Source organism: Pogona vitticeps, chromosome 5, assembly GCF_051106095.1.
Source record: "Pogona vitticeps strain Pit_001003342236 chromosome 5, PviZW2.1, whole genome shotgun sequence".
Lineage (NCBI taxonomy): Eukaryota > Metazoa > Chordata > Lepidosauria > Squamata > Agamidae > Pogona > Pogona vitticeps.
This window is the reverse complement of record NC_135787.1, coordinates 40,834,316-40,861,940: the sequence shown is the minus strand read 5'-3', so window position 1 is coordinate 40,861,940 and position 27,625 is coordinate 40,834,316. Positions and strand designations below refer to the sequence as shown.

Here is a 27,625-nt window from a genome sequence, read left to right as displayed (position 1 = left end):
TTCCCACCATGGTAGTACCTGTTTATCTACTTGCATTTGCATGCTGTCAAATTGCTAGGTTGGCAGGAGCTGGGACAAGCAACGGGAGCTCACTCCGTTGTGTGGATTTGATCTTACAACTGCTGGTATTTCGACCTTGCAGCACAGAGGTAGATTGCAATAAATAGCATACCTAAAAGTGCCTTCTTCTTGAAGGCAGCTCAGCCTGTGTTTGTAAAACAGTTCCTGAATCACAATATTTATGCTGGCTCAGCAGCATTTTAACTGGAAGCAACAGCAGATTTTGGAGTTTACAGTTAGTTATGACCTTTTCTCTAAGGTAAAGGTTTGACGTTTTGCTGTTACTACTATGAAAGATGCTACTCTTTTTGGGAAGGAGGCAGCATTGTAAGGATACAGAATTTGGAACAGAAAGCCTATATTACAGAAAGCATGTATTTTATTTTGCAATGAAATAACCAAAACACAGAAATGCTTTCTTGCATGTAATTTGTGTTCTTTTGATGACTGCCAAAAAGAGTGCCTCTCCACATAAATTGTTTAAAAAAGAGGGATATACAAGTTTTATGTATCTTTCATGTTCTCTCTCTCTCTATCCTTTCAGTGCCCTTTCACCCTCTGTCAAATCACCCGTGAATCCCCCCCAGGAGTGTCACAAAGGGTGTCATCAGTCAATCAGAACATCTATGGGAGGCAGGAACTTTGAATATGTAAAAGGACCTGGAATCCAGCGAGTTCTTCTTATTGTCACTTGTTAGATTTATTGTATGTTGAGTAACTTGTGCCCTCTATCTTGAATTGCTGCCTGCCTCTTTACTGTGTCTCCATACTGAATCTTTCTCCCTACCCATTGCTTTTTTTTTTTTGAGAGGAAGATATTTTCCTTTATTGGAACTTTTTTGCTGCTGCCTCCTGGACTCAGATAAGAGAGGGCATCTGGAGGGGTCTGTAGCAGTAGGGCTTTCCCTGTTTGACTGATTAATTTTTTTCCTGTGTATTTATTCTGCCAGTTGGATGATTTTTCTTTCTTATCTGTTGCCTGATCCTGATGAAGAGGACAATAGATGTTGTAGCGGAATCCAAAAGATGACATCATTCCTGCCTGTCAATCAGAGGATAGAGCCGGAGGGGCGGAGCAAAAAAAAAAAGACAGTTAAGATAGCTGGAAAAGACAGGGAGACAGTTGGAATGAGATAGGGATAGAGTTGGAATCAGGGAGAGATAGAGAGTTAGGGACCACAAGATATTGAGAAAGTGTTAGGGTTTAGGAATGGATAAAAAAGGGTTCAGAAAATAAACTGAAAGATTAAAACACACATGTAACAGGCAGAAATGAACTTATAAGTAAAACATGGGAGATATTGATTTAAAGTACACAAGAGTTCTGAATACTAGTGATTGAACACTTGATCTAATATATGCACACCTGACACAGTTATATATTTGATTCTCCTTATGATTTTGTTCATTAATAAAAGAATGTTTAATTGAAAACTTGATTCCTAAGTTATATGAGCAACTCCTGTGTGTGTGGGACTTGAATTGGTATTAAGAGAATACCTGGTGGCAGTGAAAAGGGCGTATTTAACTTTGTAGAGCCCAAAAACACAAAGGGCACAAAGGGGGATCGCCACAGAATAATGTAAATTAGTGTGTACATGGAGTTGATTGTGATTTTTCTTCTCATGTAATGTTGCCTGCTTTTAGAGTTAATCTGCGCCCAGTTTGCACTGAACAGGCTCCATATTTATTTTTAGCTTGTCATTCAAAATTATGTTCTATAAAATAAATTTGATATTATTGGTATATAAACAAAGGATTGCCTAAAATGAGCTTAGGAAACAACAGCAGGGGAGTTACAGTAGTACATTGGTTTACAAGCCAAAATCCGTAAGAAATAATGCCTTGGTTTATGTTTTTTACGAGGCTTTTTCGCTGTACGAAAAGGACTCATCGCACCTGGAGGTTTCTAGTGCTGCCTCCGTTGCTATGGCAATCTGCGTTCCAGTTTACGTAATTTCCGCATTACGTAATGTAATGATTGATGACAACACTGGCTTCATTTCAGCAACAAGTGAAAATCAGACTGTTGAACAAAGTTTTTGGAACCCAGCGATTTTTATCTTGGCTCTGACCAATTCAGTTGTGGATCACTCTTTATAATTTCTGTCAAAATATTTATAATTGTTTTTGGTTGCTTTTATGATTGTACTATGCTCTAAAAGCTCCAGATACAGGGAATAAGATTAAGGTGTTTTTTTAAAGGCATTTCTGTCCTCCATAAGGCATACTCCTATATATGTCCTCAAGAAAGGGAAACTGAAGCACAGAATTACTATTAAAAATGACTTAAGCACTGCAATGCACCAATTGCAATTCCTGAACAACTCCCACAAGGGCTGCTCTCAAAGATTTCTTCAGCTCCTAATTCTGTGTATGAAAGCACAATTAGAATCACTCCAACTAGCTTCAGCTTATCTTTAAAAACAATCCCAGTGCTCAAAAGTTTCCCTTAAATGTTCTCAACCTTTTATAATAACTGCATCCTATTAATTGAAGAAAGGTAGCAAGATACTCCAGGAAATCTAGCAGCAGTTGGTTTTGTAGCAAAAAAAAACAATTTGCTTTTTTAATGGCCATTTCACACTTTTAAAAAGGAAAAAACCCAACAATCTCTTGCCTGCTATCGAACATATACAGTGAAAAACATGAAAATGCATATACCATTGGCATGAAGTGTTAATGTAAGCTATATAGTAAAGCTTTGTTATCAGCTGTTTTATGTTTATGTGTGTACATCTGCAAACACAGTAATTTGTTGTTGTTTAGTCGTTAAGTCATGTCCGACTCTTCATGACCCCATGGACCAGAGCACGCCAGGCCCTCCTGTCTTCCACTGCCTCCCGGAGTTGGGTCAAATTCATGTTGGTTGCTTTGATGACACTGTCCAACCGTCTCGTCCTCTGTCATCCCCTTCTCCTCTTGCCTTCAAACTTTCCCAACATCAGGGTCCTTTCCAGGGAATCTTCTCTTCTCATGAGATGGCAAAAGTATTGGAGCCTCAGCTTCAGAATCTGTCCTTCCAGTGACCACTCAGGCTTGATTTCCTTCAGAATAGATAGGTTTGATCTCCTTGCAGTCCAGGAGACTCTCAAGAGTCTCCTCAGCACCAAAAGCATCAATTCTTCAGCAGTCGGCCTTTTTTATGGTCCAGCTCTCACTTCTACACATCACTACTGGAAAAACTATAGCTTGGACTATGCGGGCCTTTGTTGGCAAGGTGATGTCTCTGCTTTTTAAGATGCTGTCTAGGTTTGTCATCGCTTTCCTCCCAAGAAGCATTCCTCCCAAACACAGTAATGCTATTAATTTAATAAATGTTTTAAGCCCATTTTTGAGCATCAAATTATGAGTAACTACATTTCTTTTAGAACCATCAGATTTTACTGCTGGGGAAGCTAACACTTTTCAAAAATTCACCAAGTTCATATTAAACAAGAAATTAACATCTCATGTTCTACACTTTTCTGCAGCCTTAAGAAGTTTTGTACTTTACAGTACAAGGCACGTACAGAGTCTCTTCCTTCAAAACATAGCAGATGAACTCCCTGAAATAATTTCAAAATCCTCAAAGCAATTAGAAATACTACAAACTTTTTTAACGTAAAAACTTTGCTCCTACAAGACCATGCACATTTAGAAAAGTGATTTAACAAGCACATTAAAGTGACTTTTTTACATATGTACCTGTACTGCAAATATAGTGAATTAGAGTGCTTTTTATTTTGGATTATACTATTAAGAATTTGGACTTTATTTTATGGTCATAATCTTTAGTGCCTTTGAGGATTTATAGTTATAAAACAATTAAACCCACCACAAACATTGCTTTGAAAAACATCACCTGCTTTTCAAATAATTAAGTATTATTTCATCAAGGGACTTGAAATACATATTGTAAGTGCTTTTATTAGTTAATCTAATGTCATAAAAAATTTCCTAACCCCTCTTTCGGCCAAGAATATCTTTCCATAAAAACAACTGATTTTAAGAGGTAGATTTCTCCATGATGCACTTATTTATTTCAATTTTTTTTTAAAAAAAGTTCTCTTTAGACCAAAGATCACATCTTGAAAAAAAGGCTTGGTACATTATTTAATATAGTTCAGTGATAACAGTCCTAAGCAGTCGTGGAACCTGTTCCAAGGCCAATGTCTTTGATGCTTTCTGCCTCAAAACACTAGCCTCCCAATAGTACTAAAACCTCCACCGCCTCCTCCACCGGTTGGCCCACAGCTCCCTGGAGGGTCGTTGTCATCAAATCCATTGGGTCGAAAGGAGCATGAAGCTGCAGCTGCTTGTAAGGCCTGGGTTCGAGCACTAAGCTCTTGTTCCTGAAACAGAAAGATTAAGAGCTGTCACACACACACATTTTGACTCTAACCAAATAGGGATGGGATGACACATGTATACCAGCCTCATTCACATTCACTTAAGAATCCCTCAGGCAGCTCAAAACCAGAAAGTTAACACTACACAGCAGGGCTTTTTTGGTACTGAACATCTTTCTTGGCACTCAAACATATTTGTTTTAAACACACATTCAACTGCTTATATTGCTATCAAGACAGCTAGAAACCAATAACTGGAAGCTGGGAATTTTATAATCTTAAAATGATTCTGACTGTAATTGTAGTGCCCAATCTCCCTAAGGAGTGCTTAGCACTCGGTCAGAGAGTTCGACAGGCCACTTACCTACCACCTTTGCGCTGAGGCAAGTCCCAAGACCCTAGCAGCGCACAGCATAAGCCCCTTGAACAAGTCTGACCTTAAAGGAACACTTTTACCCAGTACTTTGCAAGTACAGACACGTGAGCTTTGTGATTCCTTAGAACTCACAACAGCTCAGTTAGGTAGGACTCTTAAAGATAGCTAGTTTGTGCCCTCTCCACCTCCTGGATTTAGCCAGACCCTGCTGTTCAAGAGACCAGTCCTTTGTAAAGATTTTCATAATTAATTTTTATTAGAAAAATAGTTTCATAGAATCAGTTTACATTCCTTAAGCTTTAGCATAAGGAACATATTCAAAGATTATTACAGTTAAATAAAATAACTAATCCCCATTAAAATAATAAACACTATTAAGCTGGACTAAGGTGGACTAGCCCCACCTCCTTCTTTCCACCTCCATTCTTTCTCCTTCAAGCCACATACTGAAACCATCAAGTTATTTTCCCCTCCCATCATCATTGAATAGCACTTCTGAACTTCTTCCACATAACCCATCGTCCATTTTCTACATCCTCTAACTCGTCCCTTCTTCTTGACACTTCATGGCTGTTAACCAATTAGTCTTGAGGACCTATAACATCTTCCTCCTCCCTCAATTCCCATGAAAATCCAGGTGTTTTATCTCTTTTCCAATTAGCTCAGAATGTTGAGTCTTTCATGGGCTCCTTCAGCTTTATCTCGAACCACACTGTACCAGTTTTAAGAAAAACACTCTCATAGCACTTAGAAAAACACATTCCAATGTCTCTCAAATCATCTTCACACAGAACCTATCTGACTCCATTTAAAATTTCTCTGACTGCATATCCTACACTGCTTCAACTCCATCACACATCGCCCCTTAAATTTCAAAAATATGGGGTTATGTATGAGCCTACATTTTTACTAAACCAAACCTAGGTTACATATTGACCAGATAGGCAGGATATAAATAGATTGAATGAATGAATGAATGAATGAATGAATGAATGAATAAATAAATAAATAAATAAATAAATAAATAAATAAATAAATATTTTGGCCTAGTAATTTCACTAGCTGTGTTAAAGTTATACAATGAAATAAATGGCAAAATGTTTATTATGCATTCTAACTAGTAAAGCATTGAGGTAGAAAAAGTTCTATCAGCAGCAACTGAATATAGAACTCTGGGGTTAAGCATTTCTAGAAGTCTGGAAAATAGAAAACATTCATGTTAGTAGTAAAACAGAATCACACTTTGGTTATGCTCAGGAACCAGTAAATCAGAAAAAAACTTCAACCATCTGCCACATTTGAAATTCCACAATGCATCCTGGACAGGCTGTCTGCGACGACATTCAGCTTCCCAGGAATGTGCTGAACCTTGAAATCAAAATCCTGTAAAATTAAACTCCAACGCAACAACTTTTGCTTATGAGATTTCATCTTTTGAATCTCCTTCTCAATCTGCACAACACGAGCCCTTACAGCCCTATAGGGACTCGACCTCACAGGTGGGCTGTCCCCAATATTTATAACATGGGTAACCAAATCAGTAGAACCAGGTTTGTCAGAAAACACACCTTGGTAGTATTCTAGAATTTGAGAAAGCCACTCCTGCTCATCAGGAGTACCCGAAAGAACAAAATTGCCTAGCCAATTTTCATATTTTTCCAAATCAGACAAAATATCCATAGGTTCCTCTTCTGGTCTAACACAAGCAACTTGACACCTCAGAATGACAGCTGCTCTGTCCTGATACGGTTTCAGGCTGCTGACATGATAAATGGTAGGCTTTGTTCCAGAACCAGGCATTTGAACAAGATAATTCACAGTTCCAAAATTTTGCAGAACTTTGCCTGGGCCTTCCCAGGAAACGTCCAGCTTATTAGGTCTGAGGGGGTTCAAGACAAGAACAGAGTCTCTCAACTCAAACTCTCTGTGCCTTGATTTAAGATCACGAAAATACATTTGCTTAGTTTGGGCCTGCTGGATATTCTCTTTAGTTATCTCCTGAATAGCTTTCAGCTTCACCTGCAAATTGTGCATGAAATCAGCAACAGGCACAGAACAGGTTTGGATGGTACCTTCCCAGTCAGCCCTCAACAAAACAAAAGGCCCCCCACAAATTTTTCCCATATACCATCTCACTTGGGCTGAGTCCACCTAATGCCTCGTGAGGTGCACTTCAGTAGGCCAAGAGGACCAAAGGGAGAACTTTGTCCCACCCCCTCCCAAAGTCCTAAACAAAAGTTTTAATCATCTTGAGTAGTGTCTGCTGAGTGTGCTCTACCAACCTGTGGGATTCTGGGTGGTAAGCTATACTGTAATTTAATTTAGTTCCACTGATTTCACAGTCTTTCCTCATCAGTTCACTTTGAAAAGCACCAGCCCTGTCACAAATTAACACAGATGGAATTCCAATCCTTGCACAAACTTCCAGAAACACCTTGGCAATGGAATTTGCGGAGATAGTGGCGACAGGGTAGGCCTCAGCCCATTGGCTGGCCTGGCAGATGAATGTAACAATAACTTTTTTTGTGACTTAGAAGGCAAAAAAGGTCCAAAAATATCTATTTGAAGACAGTTAAAAACTTCACCTACAACAGGAGTTGGCTGAACTTTCGTTTTAGTTTTATCATTGTGGTGCCCCACCCTTTGGCATATGTCACAGGAAGCAACAAAGTCTTTCACAATTTTCACCACATCTGGCCGTTAAAAATGCTGAGTAACTCTCTGCAAAGTCTTTTTACATCCCTGATGTCCTGAAAAAGGAGAATCATGTGCCAATTTAAGACCCGCTGTCTGTACTCTTGAGGCACAACTAGTTGTTTGGACAGTTCTAAATTCACCCTAGAATCTTGAGCATATTTCTGGTGCTGAAACAAATACATTTCAATTAATTGGCCCTCTGTACTTCTTCAGTTTAGACTTTTAAAAATCTTTGGAAGTTTGCTATTAGCTTACCTTCAAAATTCCATCACAGGCTGCCCCAGGGAGCCTGGGACCCAAAAGGGAGGAAGAGAGGAAGCTTTAAATTTAATTAAAATGAATGGTAAATCAAAGAGTGTTGCACCAACTGGATTTCAGCCAATATCTCTGAGGCCTTCGCTCCATTTCTTTTGTAGAATTATTGCTTCATTTAAAGAAGCTAGGCTCACTCTCCCCTTCAGAAATACCTTTACAATCTGGATCCCATCAGACGCTTTGTTCCTTGTTATATTTAACAGCCCACAAGAGCCAATGGTTGAGCTGGTTTTAATCAACAAACACACAGTTCACATCCTCAGGCTTCAACAACTGAAAATCACCCAAAAAAACTGGACAAGATGCCACTCTCGGCACCCTTACTAATTACTTTAATTATAGAATCTAAGTCATAGCAGATGCGTGCAACTTTCAGAATAGTGTTCTGTAAATTTATCATAGCAAGGTACTAAAGAAAAAACCTCCTCCTGCATCAGTTTCAAAATGTGATACTATAACCTCTAATGATATTAGAAGGGAAAAAAAACAGTAGCATTGTCAGTAGACTTAGTAAAGCACTTTAATTTATGTTCAGTCATGCTCATCACAACTCTTCTTCCACCTGATCTTAGCTACTTCTTAGCTTGTTAAAAAAAACTGCACAGGTTCTGCTCAGTGTAAACAAGAGTGCCTGGCACAGTCATGTCAGCTGGCCAAGTCACTTCTATGTACCAGAGGGAAACTGGACTTTTGAAAGGTGCAAACATCTTATCAGATCAAAATTAAAAACAAAACATAAAATGATATAGAGCCCCCAAGTTGGCTGTGGATATGTGAACTATTTATATAGTTCTCACAGGCACACCCACAGATGAGTGAAAGCCAATGTTTCAACAGGAGACAATGAAACCATGAAAAGTGAGGCAATACAAAATCCTCAACAATGAGAACACAATCTTCTGGCTCTGCAAAAAATGTCAAATCCAGAATCTGACCTGGAATTATTTTTCCAACTGATAACATGTTGGGGCAGCCCCACTGCCAACAAGCCTTCAACTGCCTCAGACAAAGCAGCCGTGGCATGAATTTTGAAATTTAGTGGTTGATCATCCTAGGAGTTCCCAACACCATCCTGACGTTGTCTGCCAACTCACACAGGAAGTCTTGGAGTAAAACCTGTGTAACTAAACCTCAGTTACTAAACTAAACCTGAACTAGAGCTACTATTTCATAATCAGAACAAAAAATGATTAAAAACAAAAACAAAACAAAACTAGCACCTGATATTACTTTAGAAAATTCTTTGCAACTTGCAGTTCCATTAATCTCAGCATGCCAAACATTTCTATTGAGCACATAACATAGACAACACGATGACCAAAATACATAGTTACGATGCCATAAGAGAAAAGGAATAACTTGCAGTGACCAATTGCCACTAATTAACAAGTCCCCACTTGGATTCCTCATCAGGTTGTGAATTTTCACAAGGTAAAAGGTGAAAAACTAGTTTTTCACAGTAGCAGAATAAGTGATGTATGGACACTGTTCATTATTGTTATTATTGTTACAATAAACCAGGTAGAAGCAGTTAAAAACCAACAACTTTTTAAAAGAAAATTATATTCAAAATGAAAAGGCCTTAAACCCAAGAGGGCTCATGGGAGAGGGGCATCAGCATCTCTGCTCCTCAGAGAATTTGGAGAAGATGGGAAATAAGACTTCCACTCCAGAAACACCACTAGAAGTTGGAAATAAAAGCTACAAGGCATCATTGGCAATGAAGGAGGCCCCTGACTCAAGAGTTACGGCATATCTAAAGTACTTTTGAATAATGGGATTAGTAGTTACTGTATCCATCCATGATCATGCATTTGCTAGCTCCATGCAAGATGATACTGTACATCTATGGGCAAGTAAGGACATGTTATAACTTTCTTTGTAAAGTGCCAGGTACATAAATGAAAAATACTGCTATTGCTACTAAACCAAGGGTTTCACAATTCTGTTATTAGCACTCACTTTCTCAATTAATCAAATTCTGAATTCTGTACTAGGTAGAGAAGGTACTAAAGGTGAGCAACTCTATCTCTCCAGAAGTTTTGGCCTACAACTCTTTCCAGAACTACCCACTACATCCAATTGTGAAGAATTATGGGGATTGCAGGCAAAAAACAACATGAGGGCCACAGTTGCTGAGCCCTCGTTTAAACCGTTAATATTTAAACATTATGCTTACAATAAAATTTAGATTATTTGTCTCAACATCATGAAATCTTGCAGTCTATGATGTGATAGCTACAAGATGCCCAAAGCTAAAGAATTCTGACAAGCAGCTGAGATATAGAATGTTCTATCCAACACCATTTTTGTACTGTAGTTTCCTTCTGTCCATCCTTCCTACCACATACCCTCATTTTCCTGTACACTAAAAATTTTTGAAAGATGATTTGAAGTGATTTGCAAACTATGTGGAATGATATGTGAAATGACAAAACAGTGTTACGGTTCTTGTGTCAAGAAATGTTACACCACAGAAGCAGGAATGGTCAAACAGTTCTAAGCCTCCTCTACACTCAACACCCATAGACCACATGCCTGATACTGTACTTGAGGACATAGTTCTTTTGACAGGTACTGTAATTCTCAAACTGTAGCTGGATTTACAACTACAGCTAGAGGCTCAAATTAAGCCTAAATCAGTGCCAAAGCCACATTTACAGTGCAATCCTACAAGTATTAACCCAGAAGTGAATTCCACTAGAATGTAGACCTTCCTCTTTACTCAAACAATCCACATTTAAAGCATTCATACAACCATCTTCATTCACATCTACAATATCTGCATCTTACCTGCAAGTAAAGCTTATTGTCTTTTGTAATAGCATCCATAAGGTCTTTCTGTAGAGGAGGATCTCCATTGATCCAGAGTCCATTGGCTGATTTAGTGCTGAGAGCACAAGTACTGTATTGTTTTTTGTAAAACAGCACATAAGCAGTATCCTTGGGGAATCTGCTTGTTATTTTCTGGACTGACTGAAATGAGGTAAATGTCACTCTGCTATCATTAAATAAAAACCATTCCTTTGATACATCACTGTCACCTAGTTCCTTTTCAACAGCTGCCACAGGAGCCTCTCCAGCCATTAAACTGTTTTGTGGATAAGCTAAAGAGAGATTTTGGCCTTGATCAAAAGATCCCAATGAAGGCCCTGAACTGGCAACATTACGGGCATAAGAATAATAATGCCCACTTTCAGAAGATATGCCAGAATGCACAACTACAGAACTTAATACATAAGGGACCAGTTTAGGGCAACCCACTTCTTCAGCACCAGAAGGCTTGAGTTTTTTGGCTAGATTCTCACCAGTGTCAGAAAACTCAACACCCATAGACCACATGCCCGATACTGTACTTGAGGACACAGTTCTTTTGACAGGTAATTCTAGAACAAGTGGAAGAGACACATTGTCCAAAATTTTGCGCCTTATATGACACTTGGGATCATATGAAAATCTTAAAAGAGTGAGAATGAGGTATTCTGGCTCCTCCACAATTTGCATAGTCTTTTCTGCATTCTGTAGGGAGACACATTTTTCACAATAGTATTTGTTTTCCCCTTTAAGAACCTCAGGTGCCAGAAAATAATTTAACAAGTCTGTAACTGAAGGAGCAGCCTCACTGGCATTTTTCCCCAAACTATCTCTGTCTTCAGTCTTGCACGTAAACGGATCTGTAGCATTTTCACAGTTTGAGTTAACAGGGAGATCTTTCAACATTCCATCATTTGTGACCATTCCACAGCAGTCACCAACTGCTAGAACATCAGATGCAGTTTCCGCCACAGGGTTGAGTGCTCTAGGACTGACTTGTTCCATGGAATCATCTTTTCCTTCAGATAAATTTTCTGCACTAGGTGGGTCAACACTGTCCAAGAATACTGGGGGACAGAAAGCAAGTGAGAGATCTGTGAAGGGCTCTTCTTTCTGAGAAGTACTTTTGCAGTTTAAACAGCAAATGCTTGTTTGCAATTTCCCTCGAAACATTTTCTCTATCAAGGTTCTCTCCTCCGTTACTGTGCAAGATGGCTTGGTCAATAGCTGAGTCTTGTTGGAGACCTCCTGGACAAGAGACTCTTCATTCACATCTTCTGAAAGTTTTGATGATGAGAGAGCTTTCAAAGTCCTCTCTTCTTCATGCAGCCTAAGAAAGAAATATTGAATCAGATTAATTCCAGAAACTTATTATTTCAGCTACCATTTCAGTGTATACATCCTGTTATTTATGTATCAGACCAGGACAAGTGTGGAAAAAGACCCTCTGAACGGGAACCTACTATAGTCTATGCTTCTGCTGCTACGAGCTTCAAGTAGTTGACTTTTGAGCCCTAATTCAGCCCACAGTGCCACAATGGGCATTACTGAATTTATGTGGCAAACCACTGCCAGCTATTAAAAGCAGGCAAAAGACTCAATTTTACATGTGGCTTCCTCAGTGAAATTCACTGAATTCCCACCAAAACTCAGTGGGGTAACCTGCCTACTGGAGAAGACTGGAGTTATTTAGTGTGTCAATTCTGCATTGCATGTGTTTGGTTTGCAAGTCTGTATGTACTTGCATGACCAGTGACTGAGCTGAGACAATTATATGTGGGATGTGTGGGAGTTGACAATGGAACTTTATGGCAGTTGACAATGGAACTTTTGTAAAAGTGGAACAGCAAACTGATTGGTCCATATGGTTCGTGACTGGAGAAACCTTTTGCATATAAGGACTGACAAGAAAGAAGTGTGTGTGTAAAAGACTTAATTAGACAGGGAGTAAGAATGAGTTGTGAGCAAGCTATAGTTACTAAAATGTGGTTTGGGTTTCTGAGTGTATATTACGAGACTGAATAAAATTGCAGTCTTATCTGTGCTTGGGTTAAAGCAGATACATATGGATATGTTCTAGATATACAGGGAGGGGGAGGGGGAGAGAACATGAATAGAAAGTGTTCAAACTAAAAGCAAGGGAAATGCATTTTCAGATATATAGCATAAAAGTTGTACGCTGAACGAAGTGACAGCTTGAAACCTTGTTCTTACATTTTATTTTTCCCTGGTCACTGAACCTTTTATACCTGTTATGTGTTTGATTTAATGCCACATCGTTTGTAGCATCATCAAAGCAAACAAAACTGTCTTTCAGTAAAAACAGTCTTACATTAAAAGGGTAACATGCAGTAAGCGCCAAGGCTTTGATAGAGTTGCAGCAGCAATATTTAAGGGGACTCTAGCTATTTTCCTTGCTTGGTAATAGAGGAATCCCTGTCCACATACACAGCAACCCTAAACATTCAGCATCCATCCAACATTTCATGCACTGAAAAGCAGTATTTTATAAAAGGCTACTGTTTGGGTAAATACTTATCAAAGTACTCTTCTCACCTGTCTAGCAAGAACCTGAGATACTCAGAGCAGTCCTGCTGAGATCTAGGAGTAAACCATGGTGGTCTTGAAGCTTCAAAGAAAATCCGAGGAGCATACGCTTCCCTCTATATGCAGACAGGAAACAAATTCACAACATTGACACCGTGCAATGATGTGTTCCTTAATGCCTAAAAAATACTGAGTCAAATAAATTGCATACAACTCTAGCAGTGAAAGCATAATGTCTTATCTATAAATTACACAAACTACAGAATAAATTTCAGGTAGTAGAAATACATATGCTTCTATTTTACAAGTACCGTAATGCTAAGTTCTAAATGTTGCACCAAACTGTAAATCAAAAATACAAAACAGATTTACTCAAAAGACACACAGACATGAAGGAGGACCAACAAAAAGTGCAGCAGTATTATTAATGGTGAATCCCTTCTTTTCCAAGGCATTTTGGTTCCCTATATAACAAAATGCATATGGATGTATTCTGTTGCTTTTTACTACAGGCAGAAGGAAAATTACCAATGTGGCTGTGACTAACTGATGAGATGTTGTGTGCCTGACAATGCACCCAGCACCTTTTCAATTAGAAGTAGCCACTTCCACACGTGGTAAAAAGTAGAAGATACTGGTAATTAGTTTTTTTTGTTTAGCCAGTTTTAGATCTTCAATTTGTTTCATAAATCAGTTTCAAAAGCTGGAAACAATACCTGAACCCAGTCTTTGTACACATCTAAAACTTTGCTACTCTGAAAATCTCCTGACCATAATGGTTGCTTTTAATTACTCTCTTATTTTCAGAAACAGAATTTGTATTTTAAAATTTCATTTATGGAAAAATAGTCAACAGTTTGGCTGCAGGACATCTAAAAATATGACTCGACTCACAACCCAACAATTCAATTCTACTTCAGATATGCCAAATATATTTGTTCTCAAATATACAATTTATACAGATATTTATTTTTGACAGTGGAATATTTAGGTATATGCCAATTTTTTATATTATGGCTATAACATTTTTTTAAAAGTCATACATACCTGAGTATGAGCCAAAAATGCAAAAAGATGTTGCAGCTTTCTCATTAATGAATTGCACCCATTTAGATTTAATGACAATACATGTCTTCTGAAACTGAAGAGGGAGAAATAGATCACAGAAATTTAATGTACTATCAAAAACAATGTTCTGATGTTGCACCAAACTGTAACACCTAATCTATTTGAACTCTATAGCTTTGTTTGTTGTTGTTTGCTGTAGTACAGAATTTCTTGGAAAAATACTGCAAAATACTACATTCACAGAAAACTGCTCAAACTTTACACAATCAATATTTCTGAAGCATGATTTAAATCATCACCAAAGTCTCAACTTAAAATAAAAGACTGTAAGCTACAGCAAACACAGTATATTTGATTGTAACAACTTATTACTTATAAAAGTGATACTTCTATAAAAAACTTTTTTTACTTGTACAAAGTACTTTTACAAAGGTGATAAAAAGACTCACCTGCTATAAAGAGGATAGCAGGTGAATTTCCTCTGAATATGCATATGTCCATTAGACAAGAGTCAACTTCCTTCACTCCCACTTTAAAATAAATTCAAATGTTTGAATGCCTATAAGTATAACTGCTGGTAGGCTATGGTCTGAATTACAATCTCTTTTTCTTGTTTGACACCAATATTTCTTAAGGTGAAGTGAATTTACAGGCTAGAATACTGATGGAATGACGGAGTGTAAACTGTACAACTGGTGTGCACTACCTTGTCAGTTTCCCATTGCATATGCCGACATGTCCAGCAGGACTGGGCCTGTGACAGACAGCAAGATGCAAAAACTACACACACCACTCCCCTTAATGCAACAGGAATTTAGTCAGAAAACTGAAGCACTCCAGACGAGCAATTCTGAAATCATAATGTACATTCCTCGGATTAAAGAAAAAGATAACACTGGCAATACATACATTCCCCACAACAGGAAGTTTAAACTTACTCTGTCGCCATGAATAATGCCTGAATCACACTGTTCATATAACATGTATTTCCTAAGTTAATCAGACCAGTCTTTCCTGTTTCAGATTTTCCAGAAAATCCAGACAAACAAGACTGCAAAGAACTGGACTGAGATGTCCAGGCACTCTGATTCAGTATCATTTTAATTTTCTCCTCACTGGGTTTGGGAAGATCCTATGAAAAAGAGAAGGGTGACATGCTATTCTCTAATATCAGCTTGTTAAGGCATTTGTTTTATAACATCCCACCCACAAAGCAACAATCTACCAGTATGCATTACCCAGCCTTCCCTCCCTCTGACAAAGGCACTTTTCTTTTAAACACATAAATATGATGCTATGTACTAACAATAGAACAGCCTGGCCAGTTATCAAAGTTTCATCATGCATTCATGGATATCAAATGGCTAGAGACTAGTCTTCGGGTTCTAAAGGTATTACGAAATTAGGATCTTACACACCATCTTTGATCTGCATTCCTACCATTTATTTCTGCCAAGAATAAAAGCTTTTCAAATTGTAGACTACAGAACCAAGATGTAACATTCTGTTCCCCATGACACATGTATATCTAATGTGGTCTCACAATAAAAAAAAAACTAAGAAAGCTAAATACTGTATTAACTTTACAGAAAAAATCCCTATATGGACTAAATGGCCCATTTCTCACTATTTGTGAGAAAATAGAGCTCAGGCACAACTGAAGATTTCCTACTCTCCCACATACACATAAATCCTTTCTTTATGTTAACTAGAGATATAATGGAGACAGCTTTTTTGATCAGGAAATCTTTCAGCCTATTCAAATAACATTCCTAAAATCACAAGTTAATCCAATATGAATTTTCTCTTCAATAATCACACTGGGTAAGATATGTCTACAAACAGCTCCTTTTACACAAGGATACACATTGCCACATTGTATTCCTCAGTTCTTTTCTGGATGAAGAAACCCAACATTTAATTTTATAGCAATAACACACCTCTTACTGGGCAATCAATTTTGCAAATTTTACAAATTAATCATATCCATTCTCATCACAAAATGTCCCACAACAGATCTGAGAGCCAAGTCTGTGTTTGAGAGCTCTAGAGAGCTAATTTCAAAACTGCAAGATTTCAATATTTGAATTACCATACCTTACCTTGATAGCTTCCAAAATAGGTTCATAGAGTTCTGGGAATCCAGAGTAATGATACATCATACAGTGTATTAACTCACTAAGCTGTCCTAGGAATGTGGCACTGGAGGGCAGGCTATTGCTTTTGAAGGATTTTACCAACTTGACCACATGTGGTACAATCTATGTTAAAAGAAATGGATCAAAGCATTTGCTTGAGTAAGCTTAACATATTTTGCCATGCAACACATGTTGAAATTCAGAGATTTCAATAAGACAGTGAAAGTATTTCAGTATATGAACTTGTGTTATTGTTAATCATCCACACTGAATTAATCACTTGCACTCTTTACTACAAAACACCATCTCAGTTTGTTTATAAACCAACTTACCCATTTGAGAACTTATTAATTCTATTAGGTTGTACAAATCAAGATCACTAACACAACTGCAATATTGACTTGCTACCCTTTACTACCTTCTACAATTTTATACTAATCTGATAACAGACAACTCCCTTCATATTTTATGACCTCCTTCTGGGATCAGTTTAAAACTCCATCTAGTCAGTGTGATTCATCCCAACCCTCCCTACAAAACAACTGAGGAAAATATAGAGTGTGTTATGTATTTCATATCACTACATTTTAAGCTGTTATTAGTCTTCATGTCAGGTGTTAATAATCAGCAATGCTCTCTGACTTAGCGGAGCCTTTCATTAAGGGGGGGGGGAGAGCAAGTCTGCTGCATCCCTTTTCCCTCTCTTCTTGCCCAGATGTTTGGAAAATACCTTGGGGAAAACACTGCACTGGACGTTCACTGCAAGAACAGTAATAGCAGGGTGAGCTAGCTTTCCCAGTATAACCTCCCAGGTATGCCCCCAAACCTCTCCAACAGCTCTTGGATGGCTTCAAGGGCTGTGGGAGGGGGGAAGGGAAGTAGGCTTGGCCATATTGGTACTTCAGGTCCAGTGCCTCATTGGATCTAGGCCTTTAGAAAAGTGTGGCAAAAGGACAAAAGGCAAGAGTTTGTAAAGACCTTCTCTTATTAAAGCTCACTGAAGCTTCTGCTGGATCAAAGGGCCTCATTTCAGCAGGGCTTTATTTCACTAGATACATCCACTATAGCAATCAAAACTTTAAAAAGTAAAGTGTTAAAAACATGACTGATTATTAGTATAAGCAATAGTTCCTCTATGAAGTTCTCTCTACCACATACATTCAATGTCCTAAGTAACAATATCTGTCACAATCTTTATTTCAAGCTGTTTTGTGCAATAGTTCTTGCAGACAGAGAAGCTTACAATTAATCCAAACATCTATTTTAGCCAGACATGATATTTCTATCATTTATAAACATTACTATGAATATGTGTTTAAGAATTAGTATTTTGATGGTTGTTGTAGGTTTTTCAGGCTGTTTTGCCGTGTTCTGGAGGTTTTTCTTCCTAACATTTCATCAGTCTCTGTGTCTGGCATCTTCAGAGGATGTGAGTTAGAACTCTGTGACTGGCGAAATATTAGGAAGGAAAACCTCCAGAATACAGCCAAACAGCCCGAAAAACCTACAACAACCATCAGATCCTGGCCATAAAAGCCTTCAAAAATACAATTAGTACAGCCGTGCCCCGTTTTACGATTGCCCTGCATTACAACGAATCCGCTTCACGACGAAAAAACGATGGTCTAAATAGGGTTTTTTCGCTTTGCGATGATCGGTTCCCTGCTTCAGGAACCGATTTTTCGCAAAACGATGTTTTTGCAACAGCTGATCGGCGGTTTCAAAATGGCCACTGGGTAATTAAAATGGCTCCCCGCTGTGTTTAGGGACGGATTCCTTGCTATACAGGCACCGAAAATGGCCGCCATATGGACGATCTTCGCTGGACGGTGAGTTTTTAGCCCACTGGAATGCACTGAACGGTTTTCAATGCGTTTCAATGGGCTTTTTATTTCCGCTTTACGATGTTTTCACTTAACAGCGATTTTCCTGGAACGGATTGTCGCCGTTAAGTGAGGCACCACTGTATTTTACTTCTGCGTCCATGCAATATTGCAACTTATTTAGAAGTTCACTGCTCAGCTATCAGATCCAAACTCTTCAATTATAAGTACTGTGATTTTGCAGCACATGAATATTTTTGTTTATGAACAAGACTGCAGCCGAAATTCTAGAGAGAAGAGTATGAAATGCCCTATCGTAATTGCCAGTAATCTACATATAGTTTCTATGCAGTAATTTGAGGGCTCAGACAATGACCACTTACCATATGAAAAGCCTCTGGAGAATGCTGAAAACTAAGCAACATGTGAGAAAGGACAGCCAAAGCACCAGGTCTCACAAGAGGAAACCAAAGTCGATTAAAAACCTTTGAAAAACAAGCATAAGTAATAATATAATGTTGAGATATACAGTAATAAATTAATTTCAGTTTCATATTAGACAATATTTACATCCCTCTGGATCAGAGTAAATAGAAGAAAAACTGGTCTCCAAAAAAAAAAAAAAGGTCTGGCAGTAAGTGCACAAATGAAACAACCTCACGGTGAAGTGATCATACGTACCAGTTCAATCTTAAGCAAAGTAACATCAATAAGGATGGTAAACTTCTGGACTGCAGCTAGTCCTTTCAGCAGTGCTATCACCCAGGTCTCCACATGCTGAGCCAATGGCCAGGACAGCCACTCAATCATTCTGAAAAGTGATGTTCACATGTTAGTATTCCGGCCACAAAAATGTTTCAATTACTTAATTGCCTGAAAGCTGGTATTGGTTTACATACCAGAATCACATGAAAATCACGTTAAGTCACATTTGGAGTAATGCTGTGCACCAGTGTATCTACTGCAGGTAAGCTGCACTCAACCTGTAGTATTTCAGCTTGGAGAAATACAGTGCCATGGACACAGATAAAACATTTTTATCCTGTCCCTATTTTCCACTAGCCTGAAAACATTTGTTAACAAGGGATAATCCGACACTTCATGAGGTCCTCATTTAGCAAGGTAAATTAAACATGGTGCCATACTTTGCAATGCTTGGCTGAATAAAACAAACAAACAAATGATGTGTAATACTCACCAGAAAAACAAAACAAACACAAGATTCTTGTCCCACTTCAAGGACAAAGGATATGAATGAACAATAAGATTAGAGCCTTCATTTTCATTCCAGTACAGTGGTGCCTCGACTTATGACTGTCCTGACTTACAATCATTTTGAGTTATAACCAGCTCCGGCCGCAAAATTTTGCTTCTACTTGCAACCGGAGCTTCAAGTTACAACCTGAAAAAAGATAGGGAAAAAGGCAGGGAATTCAAATTGTTAGCCGTTGGTGGCAAAGAGGCTGCTTCTTTGCAGCTGTTTCACCCCAGCGGTTAGAGAGTGGTGCATTTGGAGGAGGCTTTGGACTGCCTGGTAAGGTGCTGCTTTCTACTTAAAAACTGGTTGTTCTGGGTAGGTTTTGCAGAATGGGTTTGGGCTGGATGGTGGGGTTATGTTTCTATGCTGTAATGGGTCTTGCAGGGTTTGTTTGTTTTTTGGGTTCCCCCCATTTCCAATGGGTCTTTGTTTGCTTTTTGGTGATTTATATATTTTTTGCATTTCCGATGGGTCTTGCAGTCTCCGCTTTTTGGTTTTTTCTTTTTGCATTTCCGATGGGTCTTGCAGGCTCTGTTTGCCTTCTGATTTTTTTCTTTTTGCATTTCTGATGGGTCTTGCAGGCTGTTTGCTTTTTGGGTTTTTCTTTTTGCATTTCTGATGGGTCTTGCAGTCTCCGTTTGCTTTCTGTTTTTCTTTTTTCTTTTTCTTTCTTTCTTTTGCATTTCCAATGGGTCTTGCAGGGTTTGTTTGCTTTTTGGTGATCTATTTTGCATTTCCAACGGGTCTTGCAGGGTTTGTTTGCTTTTCAGGGTTTTTTCCCCTTCGGTTGAATGGATTAATCACGTTTCCGATGGGTCTTGCAGTGCTTCTCCCCCGTGGGGGTACCATTCCCAAGGTTGCTAAGCCACATAGGTGTTCTAGTGAGGGAAAACTCTCCTAGCATTCTGTGGCTGCTTCTGAGGGGAGGAGCTGCCACCATTCCTCCTCTTTCTCATTATCATAGAGAGCTTGCTATAGAGGCTTTTCCTTAAGCCAATCAGAGGGCTTGATTAATTACCTTTCTCCAGACCAACCTTAATAACATGATGTAACCATTGTTCTATCTGAACTCTGTCTACTATCTGTAATGCTCTCACTACCTGTGACCTTGTAATGTTAATAAAAGGACAGTCTCCTGGGGGCAGGGCAGACCGAGAGAGACCAAATGCAGAATGTCACAGACGGAGAAGACTTCTCATTCTGTAACCTTGAGTCGCCCACCAGGAGTACTGCTGGCAGACATCCATCTGTGTGTGTGGCTGACTTCTTTAATCTATTGCTAAGAGACTATTTGCTATCCTATTATCTATTATCTGGTGATCACCACAAAGCCCATCAGCCTGCTCATTGCCTGAACCCAACATCCCCCCCCTTTTCGGCCAGAACAGATTAACTGCATTTCAATGTATTCCTATGGGAAATGGTGCTTTGACTTGCAACCATTTCGAGTTACGACCCATCTTCCAGAATGGGTTAAGTTCCTAAGTTGAGGCACCACTGTATTTTCTCTGGGCAATAACTGCAACTGACCTTCACTAGCCAGCATACGCTATGTTTGAGAGAGGGACCCCCAGCAACTACTTCATCTACTGGAGTTTTTTTGGGGTGAGAAGTTGATGTTTCTACTTCCTTTATAAATGCTGGGGAGAGGCTGTTTCATGACTGACCATTCTATTTTCCAATCAGGGAACTCCTCTATCATGCCTCTCCAATTACAAATCTTTAGAGTGGATGTTAAAGGACTCTATCAGAAAACTAGTATTGTTCCAATGGATTCCATGCTGTTGGTAGATGGCAATTACAGTATAACATAACTAAGTGGGAAATGGTATCCGATTATCACTAGTCTGGATGACACCAAAGTTCCCAATGCAAGAATGGCCATCTTACAAAGGCTTTTTACTACCTTCTCTCAAGACCACACACACAGAACATCTATCTGTCAGAGGGTCTTCAGAAATGGTTAACATTTGTATATTTCATCTAGTTTTACCAAAATAAACAATTGCAGGCAAATGTTGAATTCACTATTATAATAATCAGGGAAACAATTTGAAGCTTTGAGCAACAAAGCAAGATCCTTTCTCAGGCCTGAGCCAGTTAATAATGGAATTCTTACACTCTGAACTACAGTAGTGTCTAAGAAAGTCAAGGAGATGGGTTCTGAAATTTAAGTACCTCATTTACTCAATACTAAGAAAAAAAGTTGTGCTGCTGGAAAAAAACATTTAATATTACAAAATATTAAACCTTATACTTCAGATACAAAATTCCCAGGCAGAAAGAACAACTGTCTATAATTCTGTGACATGCTTCTACAGCTACTGAGAACTATGCAAAAGCATTCCGAGACAGAGATCCTGCTGAAAATAGAAATATGACAGGCAGGTATTTGTGTTCAGTTTAATCATATCTTTTCACCACAAGTTTACTGGGATTCGAGGGTAAATCATCAAATGAGGTTGCCCTAGCACCTCTTCATCTGTGTTACATACACTGCAAATTTTCAAGGCTTTAAAAACATATATTTATTACATCTCCTTACAAAATGCATTTATGATATAACTTTGTAGGGTTATACGATTCAGTTGATTAAACAATTTTAATTGGAGTAATTAATTAACTATTTAAGAAGACATGTCTGATTAGTCAACAGAATTCAAAAAAACACAATAAATGAATACTTTTTAGAGAATGTGCAGAATGCTGAAATTCAGAAGATGCTTTCTGCCTCTTCTCTCACAAAGAAATGAATATCTCTTCTGAGATGATGCTTGCAACAAGCCTTTTCTTCTCTGAAATATTTCATTGTTTTATTCCTGTGGAAATGTATGTGGACTTAATCAATTCAAAACCAGAAAGATTGGCTGATATAAATAATACCTGCACAAAGCTTGTGTCATACTTGCATCTTTTACATTTGGATCTGTAGTAAGGCTTCCAATAAGCACAGTAATCATCTGTAATGGGATATGTTGCACCAGACTTGCCAAGGCAACCGAGGGTTCAAAAGAAGTATCTGCAAGAATCAAATGTACCAAAAAAATGAGAGAGTTACAATTTGCTTCATCCTTTTTCAATTAAAATATTAACTGATATTTGCAGAGTACTATTAAAAGAATCTGGTTATGTCCGGCCACAGGTTCTTTCTAAACAGAAGTCATTATGGGTATCAGCTTTGTATGGGAGAAATGTCTAATACTCTAAACATACATATTTTGTTGAACTACCTACTGTTCCACAGAAATTAACTAACAAGCAATTGACACAGTTGTTATGTGGCCCTTATGGTGGCTAAATCTCATTGGCTTTAGGAAAGTTTTTAAGGATCAGATCATACTTTTGCACTATTAAAGAGCAGGCCGGGTAGGTGGGGCTCGTCAGCCATGGAAGGCAGCCCATCTAGGAGAAGGAAAACTCCAATTTCAAACCTCCACTGCCTTGTGGCTATATCCACTCATGGAAAAGGCTTCAGGAGTTAACCTCGAGGCAAAATCCGGAGCTGGAGTCCCGAAGGCAGCTCGTGTCGTTCTGCCAACTCCTGCGACATTGCTGGAACCAGTTGTATTGGCTCTTGCCTTTCCATTGGACTATTTCAGCAGTGTGGAGAGGGGGGATTTGCTGCTTGGGTAACAGCCTATCCTCCATATTACCTTACCCGGGCTTCATGCTCTGGAGAGGACACTCCTCGATTCAGAGCATGTTACCATAGTCTCTCAAGACTGAAGGATGCCTATGATGGTGGCTAAACAACTGATACTGTAATATTGGAAGGATAAACACCCACTTTCTATGAATCAGTGACTGAGGATTGTATAATTCTTTTAATAGCCAAATATGTAACATATAAATGCCAAATTATATGATAACCTTTCAGCAAAGGCTATGGTAAAAAAAATTTCATACAGTACTCCTAAAACTTCATTTGCAGTTGTTATTACTGTTACTGTATTCAGTATCTTTTTATTTAGTTTAGTTTTTTTCTTCACTATTTGTGGTTTTGTTCTGTTCTATTGTTTCTTCATTTGTTTTAAAATACTGTAAATAAAACTGGTGCCATTGAAACAGTTCACTCATGTTCACTCCATCTTAATCAATGCATATACAGTGGACCCTCGATGTACGCACAGCTCGACGTGCGTACTTTTCAAGGTATGGACTTCTCTGGCCGCAAGATTTCCAATCGACTTGCAGCTGGAGAAGTGACCTACGGACCAGAAGGGGGAGGCAGGGAAAGTGCCAAATTCAAATTTGGCGCTTTCCCCACCTCCCCCTTCCAGTCCGTAAGCCGCCATGCCTCCAGATGCCTTCCAGGGCTTCTCCACCGCCATGGGAGGCATCTCAGAGGTCCCCTCCGCCACCAATCGAGCCTCTAAAGCATGATCGGCAGCGGGGAGACCTCCGAGAGGCCTCCCATGGTGGCAGGGAAGGCCTACAGAGGCCTTCCCCGCCGCCATGGGAGGCCTCTTGGAGGTCCCCTGCTGCTGCCGATTGAGCCATCGAACAACGATCAGCCGGGGGGGGGGGCCTCCGAGAGGCCTCCCATGGCGGCGGGGAAGGCCTGTGGAGTTCCCCCACCCTCGCCGACGCAGGCTTTCCCAGGGTGGACCGGGCCTCCAGGGGAAGCCCTCCCCCGGTAGGCCCGGTCTACCAGGCTTTCCCAGGCAGTAGACCGGCCTACTGGGGAAAGCCCTCCCCTGGTAGGTCCAATCCACCCTGGGAAAGCCTGCGTCGACGGGGGACCTCTGAGAGGCCTCGCAGTGGTGATGGTGGCAGCAAGGGACCTCCGAGAGGTCTCCGGCAGCAGCGAGGAAGCCCTCAGAGGCCTTGGGAAGCAGCGATAGAGGACCCCTGGAAGGCTTCGGAAAGGTAAGTTCTGTTTATTTTAATTTTTTGTGGGTGGGGGGTTTCTTGGGCTGGTTACGGATTAAATGGTTTTCAGTGCATTTCTATGGGAAATGCATATTCGAGCTACAGACTTTTCAACCTACGAACACCATTCCAATATGTTTTAATTCTGTAGGTCGAGGGTCCACTGTAGTAGGGTGGATCCAGGCTTCTGCTTCATTTTGTTGAAGAGGCCAAGATCCAGCAGCAGTGGAGGAAGCTGAGAACATGTTTTTCATCATTTCTTCTAGAGCTTCCAGTACCACCAGGCCTTTAAAGCAAATCCTGGATAGCAAATGGGGAACTGACAAAAATCCCCTCCACTCAACCATTCTAGTAGGGCAACTCATTGTCAGAATTCAGCTCACAGATAAAATGGATCCAAGTCACCTAATGTATATGTTGTCCATTACTAGTATTTTTTCATCTGAATTACCTGGTTTATCTAGCTAGGTCTTTTCAAGAAAATATACTAAAAGGAGACCTGAGTATATTTCAACTTCTGCATCCCAGAAAAGATAAAAGCGAGAGCAATCAATCTACACATAGAATGTTTCTGCTCTACAGTGTGATTCCAGATATGTGTTAGAACAGTTACTATTCCAGATATGCACTGTTCATAAAAATATGCAAGCAAGAAAAAGCTGACTACTTCTATGGAACTGGAAATAATTTACTTGACTAAGTATACATAACATGTTTTGGATTGATCCAGGAAAAAACCCTCAAGGCATATGCCAACATCTTTAAAATTAGAAACATTTGAACAGTGTAATCTTACATGTTATTATGAGGAAGTCTGAAAGACTCCAGTCCTATAGGACTGATGCCGTGGTGATCAGCTTGGACAGCTGAAGTTATATTACACAAGCACTATCATATAAGCTACCGATTATTTGATCCTCAAAATCTGTTTTTGTTAAAGCCTACACTCCATCTGAAGTTATCTAACATAATCCTTAAAACACACTCAGTGTATTCTAAACCATGCAAAGCCACTATAAACTGTATGAACCACTCTAAAACACGAAACCATTGAATAATACCTTGTGTAATTAATATAATTCATGTAACTAAAATAGTATAATATATTAATAGAGATTTCAGAAAAGTCTCCAAATCATCTACAAAAGTAAGAATAATTAGCCCAAAGCAAAGTATGAAGGGAGCCTCTACTCCTTGAACTTGTCAAAGGAGACTCAAGCTGCTTGTTGATCTGTGCCCAAACATGGCTAGACAACAAGTACCAACTGCCACATGGATTCTTGGCCCAAATAAAAATGAAAAGACCAAAGAGAAAATGCACAAAACAACCAATTAGGTCACTTACACAGCACATCCTTTCTCAATCTGATGCTCTTTAGATCACTGGTTCTTAACCTTGGGTTACTCAGGAGTTTTGGACTGCAACTCCCAGAAGCCTTCACCACCAACTGTGCTGGCTGGGGTTTCTGGGAGTTGCAGTTCAAAAACATCCGAGTAACAAAGGTTAAGAACCACTGCTTTAGATGACTGAGGGTAATAGGCCTTACCATCTAACAAATCTGGAGGGCACCAGTTCAGAAAAGACTGATCTCCCACCTTCTACTTACCAGAACCTACATGTTTTTTAAATCCAGCTGTCCTTGGTCCCATTCAAAGTCCTTCAAACTCAGTTGCCTGCTCAGTTTACCATCAGCACAGAAGGTCAAACACACACTAACAACTTCTTTGACTGCTTGTCTTGGATGTTTGATGTAGGTGCTTTCAGTCATCCACTATTAGCTGAGTATTTCTCTGTGTATGTCACTGAGTGCAATATCTTCAAGGCAGCTGATTTTATCAACAGGACTTCGCCTTACCAATAGGGGGACACAGAAGGAACCACTCCTAGGAATATGAACACATTTTGGCTTCCCCTGGGCAACAACAGCATCTACCAGTTGATTCTTCTACTCCAGAAGGGCCAACCTGGGGTAACTCATTGTACACAGCAATTAAGGACTAAACTACAGTGTCAGCCCCAACTAGAATAGTGGCAATTTGGTAAGAGAGGCCTTAGGTAAGCTTCACTGATTAATAACTGGACATGATCCTAAATATTCTAATTATAACTTCACTGGCACTTCCTATCATATTGCATTGGGTACAATTCAACTATTATCGTTATAGCATACTTTTGATTCACTCCACAGTTAAACAAGTCCTACAGCGGCCTTAAAGACAATGGGGCTACTTCAGCACTTCAAAACTCACTCACCAACTGAATCTTGTTTACAGACGCTCCAAAGCAGACTAGGATGGGATTAGGAAGAAGCTAGTTGTGTAATACAAGGGGGGGGGGGGGAATGATGCCACTCGACTGTACTGTGATTAAGTCCACTTCTTTATTCTGCTAGGACAAACTCAGCGTGACAATTAAGGGCAGTCCAATCTCCCTAAACAGACTGCTTTTAGGAGGAAAGGATCACTCACCAGTGGAGGAGATGATGGCGAAGAGCTCTTGCAAAGAGGGCAGCAGTGTGTCGGGCTCGGCCTTCCAGATGCTCCGAAGGAGGCTGCTGACTTGGGTGACTTGGGAGACGTAAAGGCGCAGTTCGGCCTCGCGGGTGCCCTGCGTCTGGAAGTGGGCGATGCTGCGCACCAGCTGCTGGCAGAAGGCGAGCGCAGGCTTCCTGCCCCGAGGCAGGCACTGCGGGAAATCGCTCAAGAGCTGGCAGAAGCGAGCGCACAGGGCCGCCGGGGGCCTCTCGCCCACGAGCCGCAAGGCCTCCTCCTGGAGCAGCGCAAAGAGATCTAGCACCGCCGGGCAGCTGATCAGCAGGCGTAGGCCAGTCTGGATGTAATCCAGCACCGCCGGGTCCAGGTTGGGCCCGAGGCCGGGCGACGGCGTCGTCGGAGGGGATGGCGACGCCGGGCCAACCCCTTGAAGCAAGGCCAGGACCAGGTTGCGCGTGAAGAAAGCTTCGAAGTCATCGCGGTGGTGGCGAGCGTAGGCCTCGAGCACCTGCCGCCCGACCAGGCGCTGGAACTGGTCGGGCCCCTGGAGGATGAGCCGGGTGCTGAGCTCGAACATGGCCCTGCACTGCGGCCCGCTCAGCGGCGTCTCCGCCGACTCCACCACCCGCCTCACGATCACGCGCTTCAACGGCAGTGGGTGCGACGAGCTCACCAGCCCCTCCAGGATCTTATCCATGGCGAGCTCCGGCCCAGCATCGGCTGCCCCTTCCCCCTCGGCCCGTCACTACGCTCCGTGGCAGCCGCTTCTCCCTGCGGCGGCGGCCGCCCCACGACCTCCCAGCCGGCAACGGTGGCGCCTCAACATCGGCTCA

General features: G+C 40.2%; 1 protein-coding gene across 2 annotated transcripts; it reads right to left on the bottom strand.

The window, feature by feature from the left end:
• Positions 1 to 3,421: 3,421 nt before the first annotated feature.
• Positions 3,422 to 27,625, bottom strand: USP38 (ubiquitin specific peptidase 38). 2 transcript variants are annotated; one of them, XM_020783050.3, is made up of 10 exons: positions 26,769 to 27,625; positions 22,311 to 22,446; positions 18,851 to 18,980; positions 18,553 to 18,654; positions 16,311 to 16,469; positions 15,147 to 15,340; positions 14,188 to 14,281; positions 13,150 to 13,256; positions 10,573 to 11,923; positions 3,422 to 4,394 (listed from the first exon to the last, which is right to left on the bottom strand). In XM_020783050.3, exons 1-10 carry the CDS (start codon positions 27,487 to 27,489, stop codon positions 4,233 to 4,235), a joined length of 3,156 nt encoding a protein of 1,051 aa, XP_020638709.3. In that variant the 5' UTR covers positions 27,490 to 27,625; the 3' UTR covers positions 3,422 to 4,232. The 2 variants fall into 2 exon arrangements, with proteins under 2 accessions (XP_020638709.3, XP_020638710.3); XM_020783051.3 differs by lacking the exon at positions 18,553 to 18,654.

Excerpts from the sequence above, each read along its gene's own strand:
- USP38 (XM_020783050.3), bottom strand. The coding sequence starts at position 27,489 with ATGGATAAGATCCTGGAGGGGCTGGTGAGCTCGTCGCACCCACTGCCG. Across the intron at positions 18,655-18,850 it reads CTTTGCTTAAGATTGAACTG|GTTTTTAATCGACTTTGGTT; the intron begins GTACGTATGATC and ends TGTTTTTCAAAG. Across the intron at positions 14,282-15,146 it reads GCATTATTCATGGCGACAGA|TTTCAGAAGACATGTATTGT; the intron begins GTAAGTTTAAAC and ends CTCCCTCTTCAG.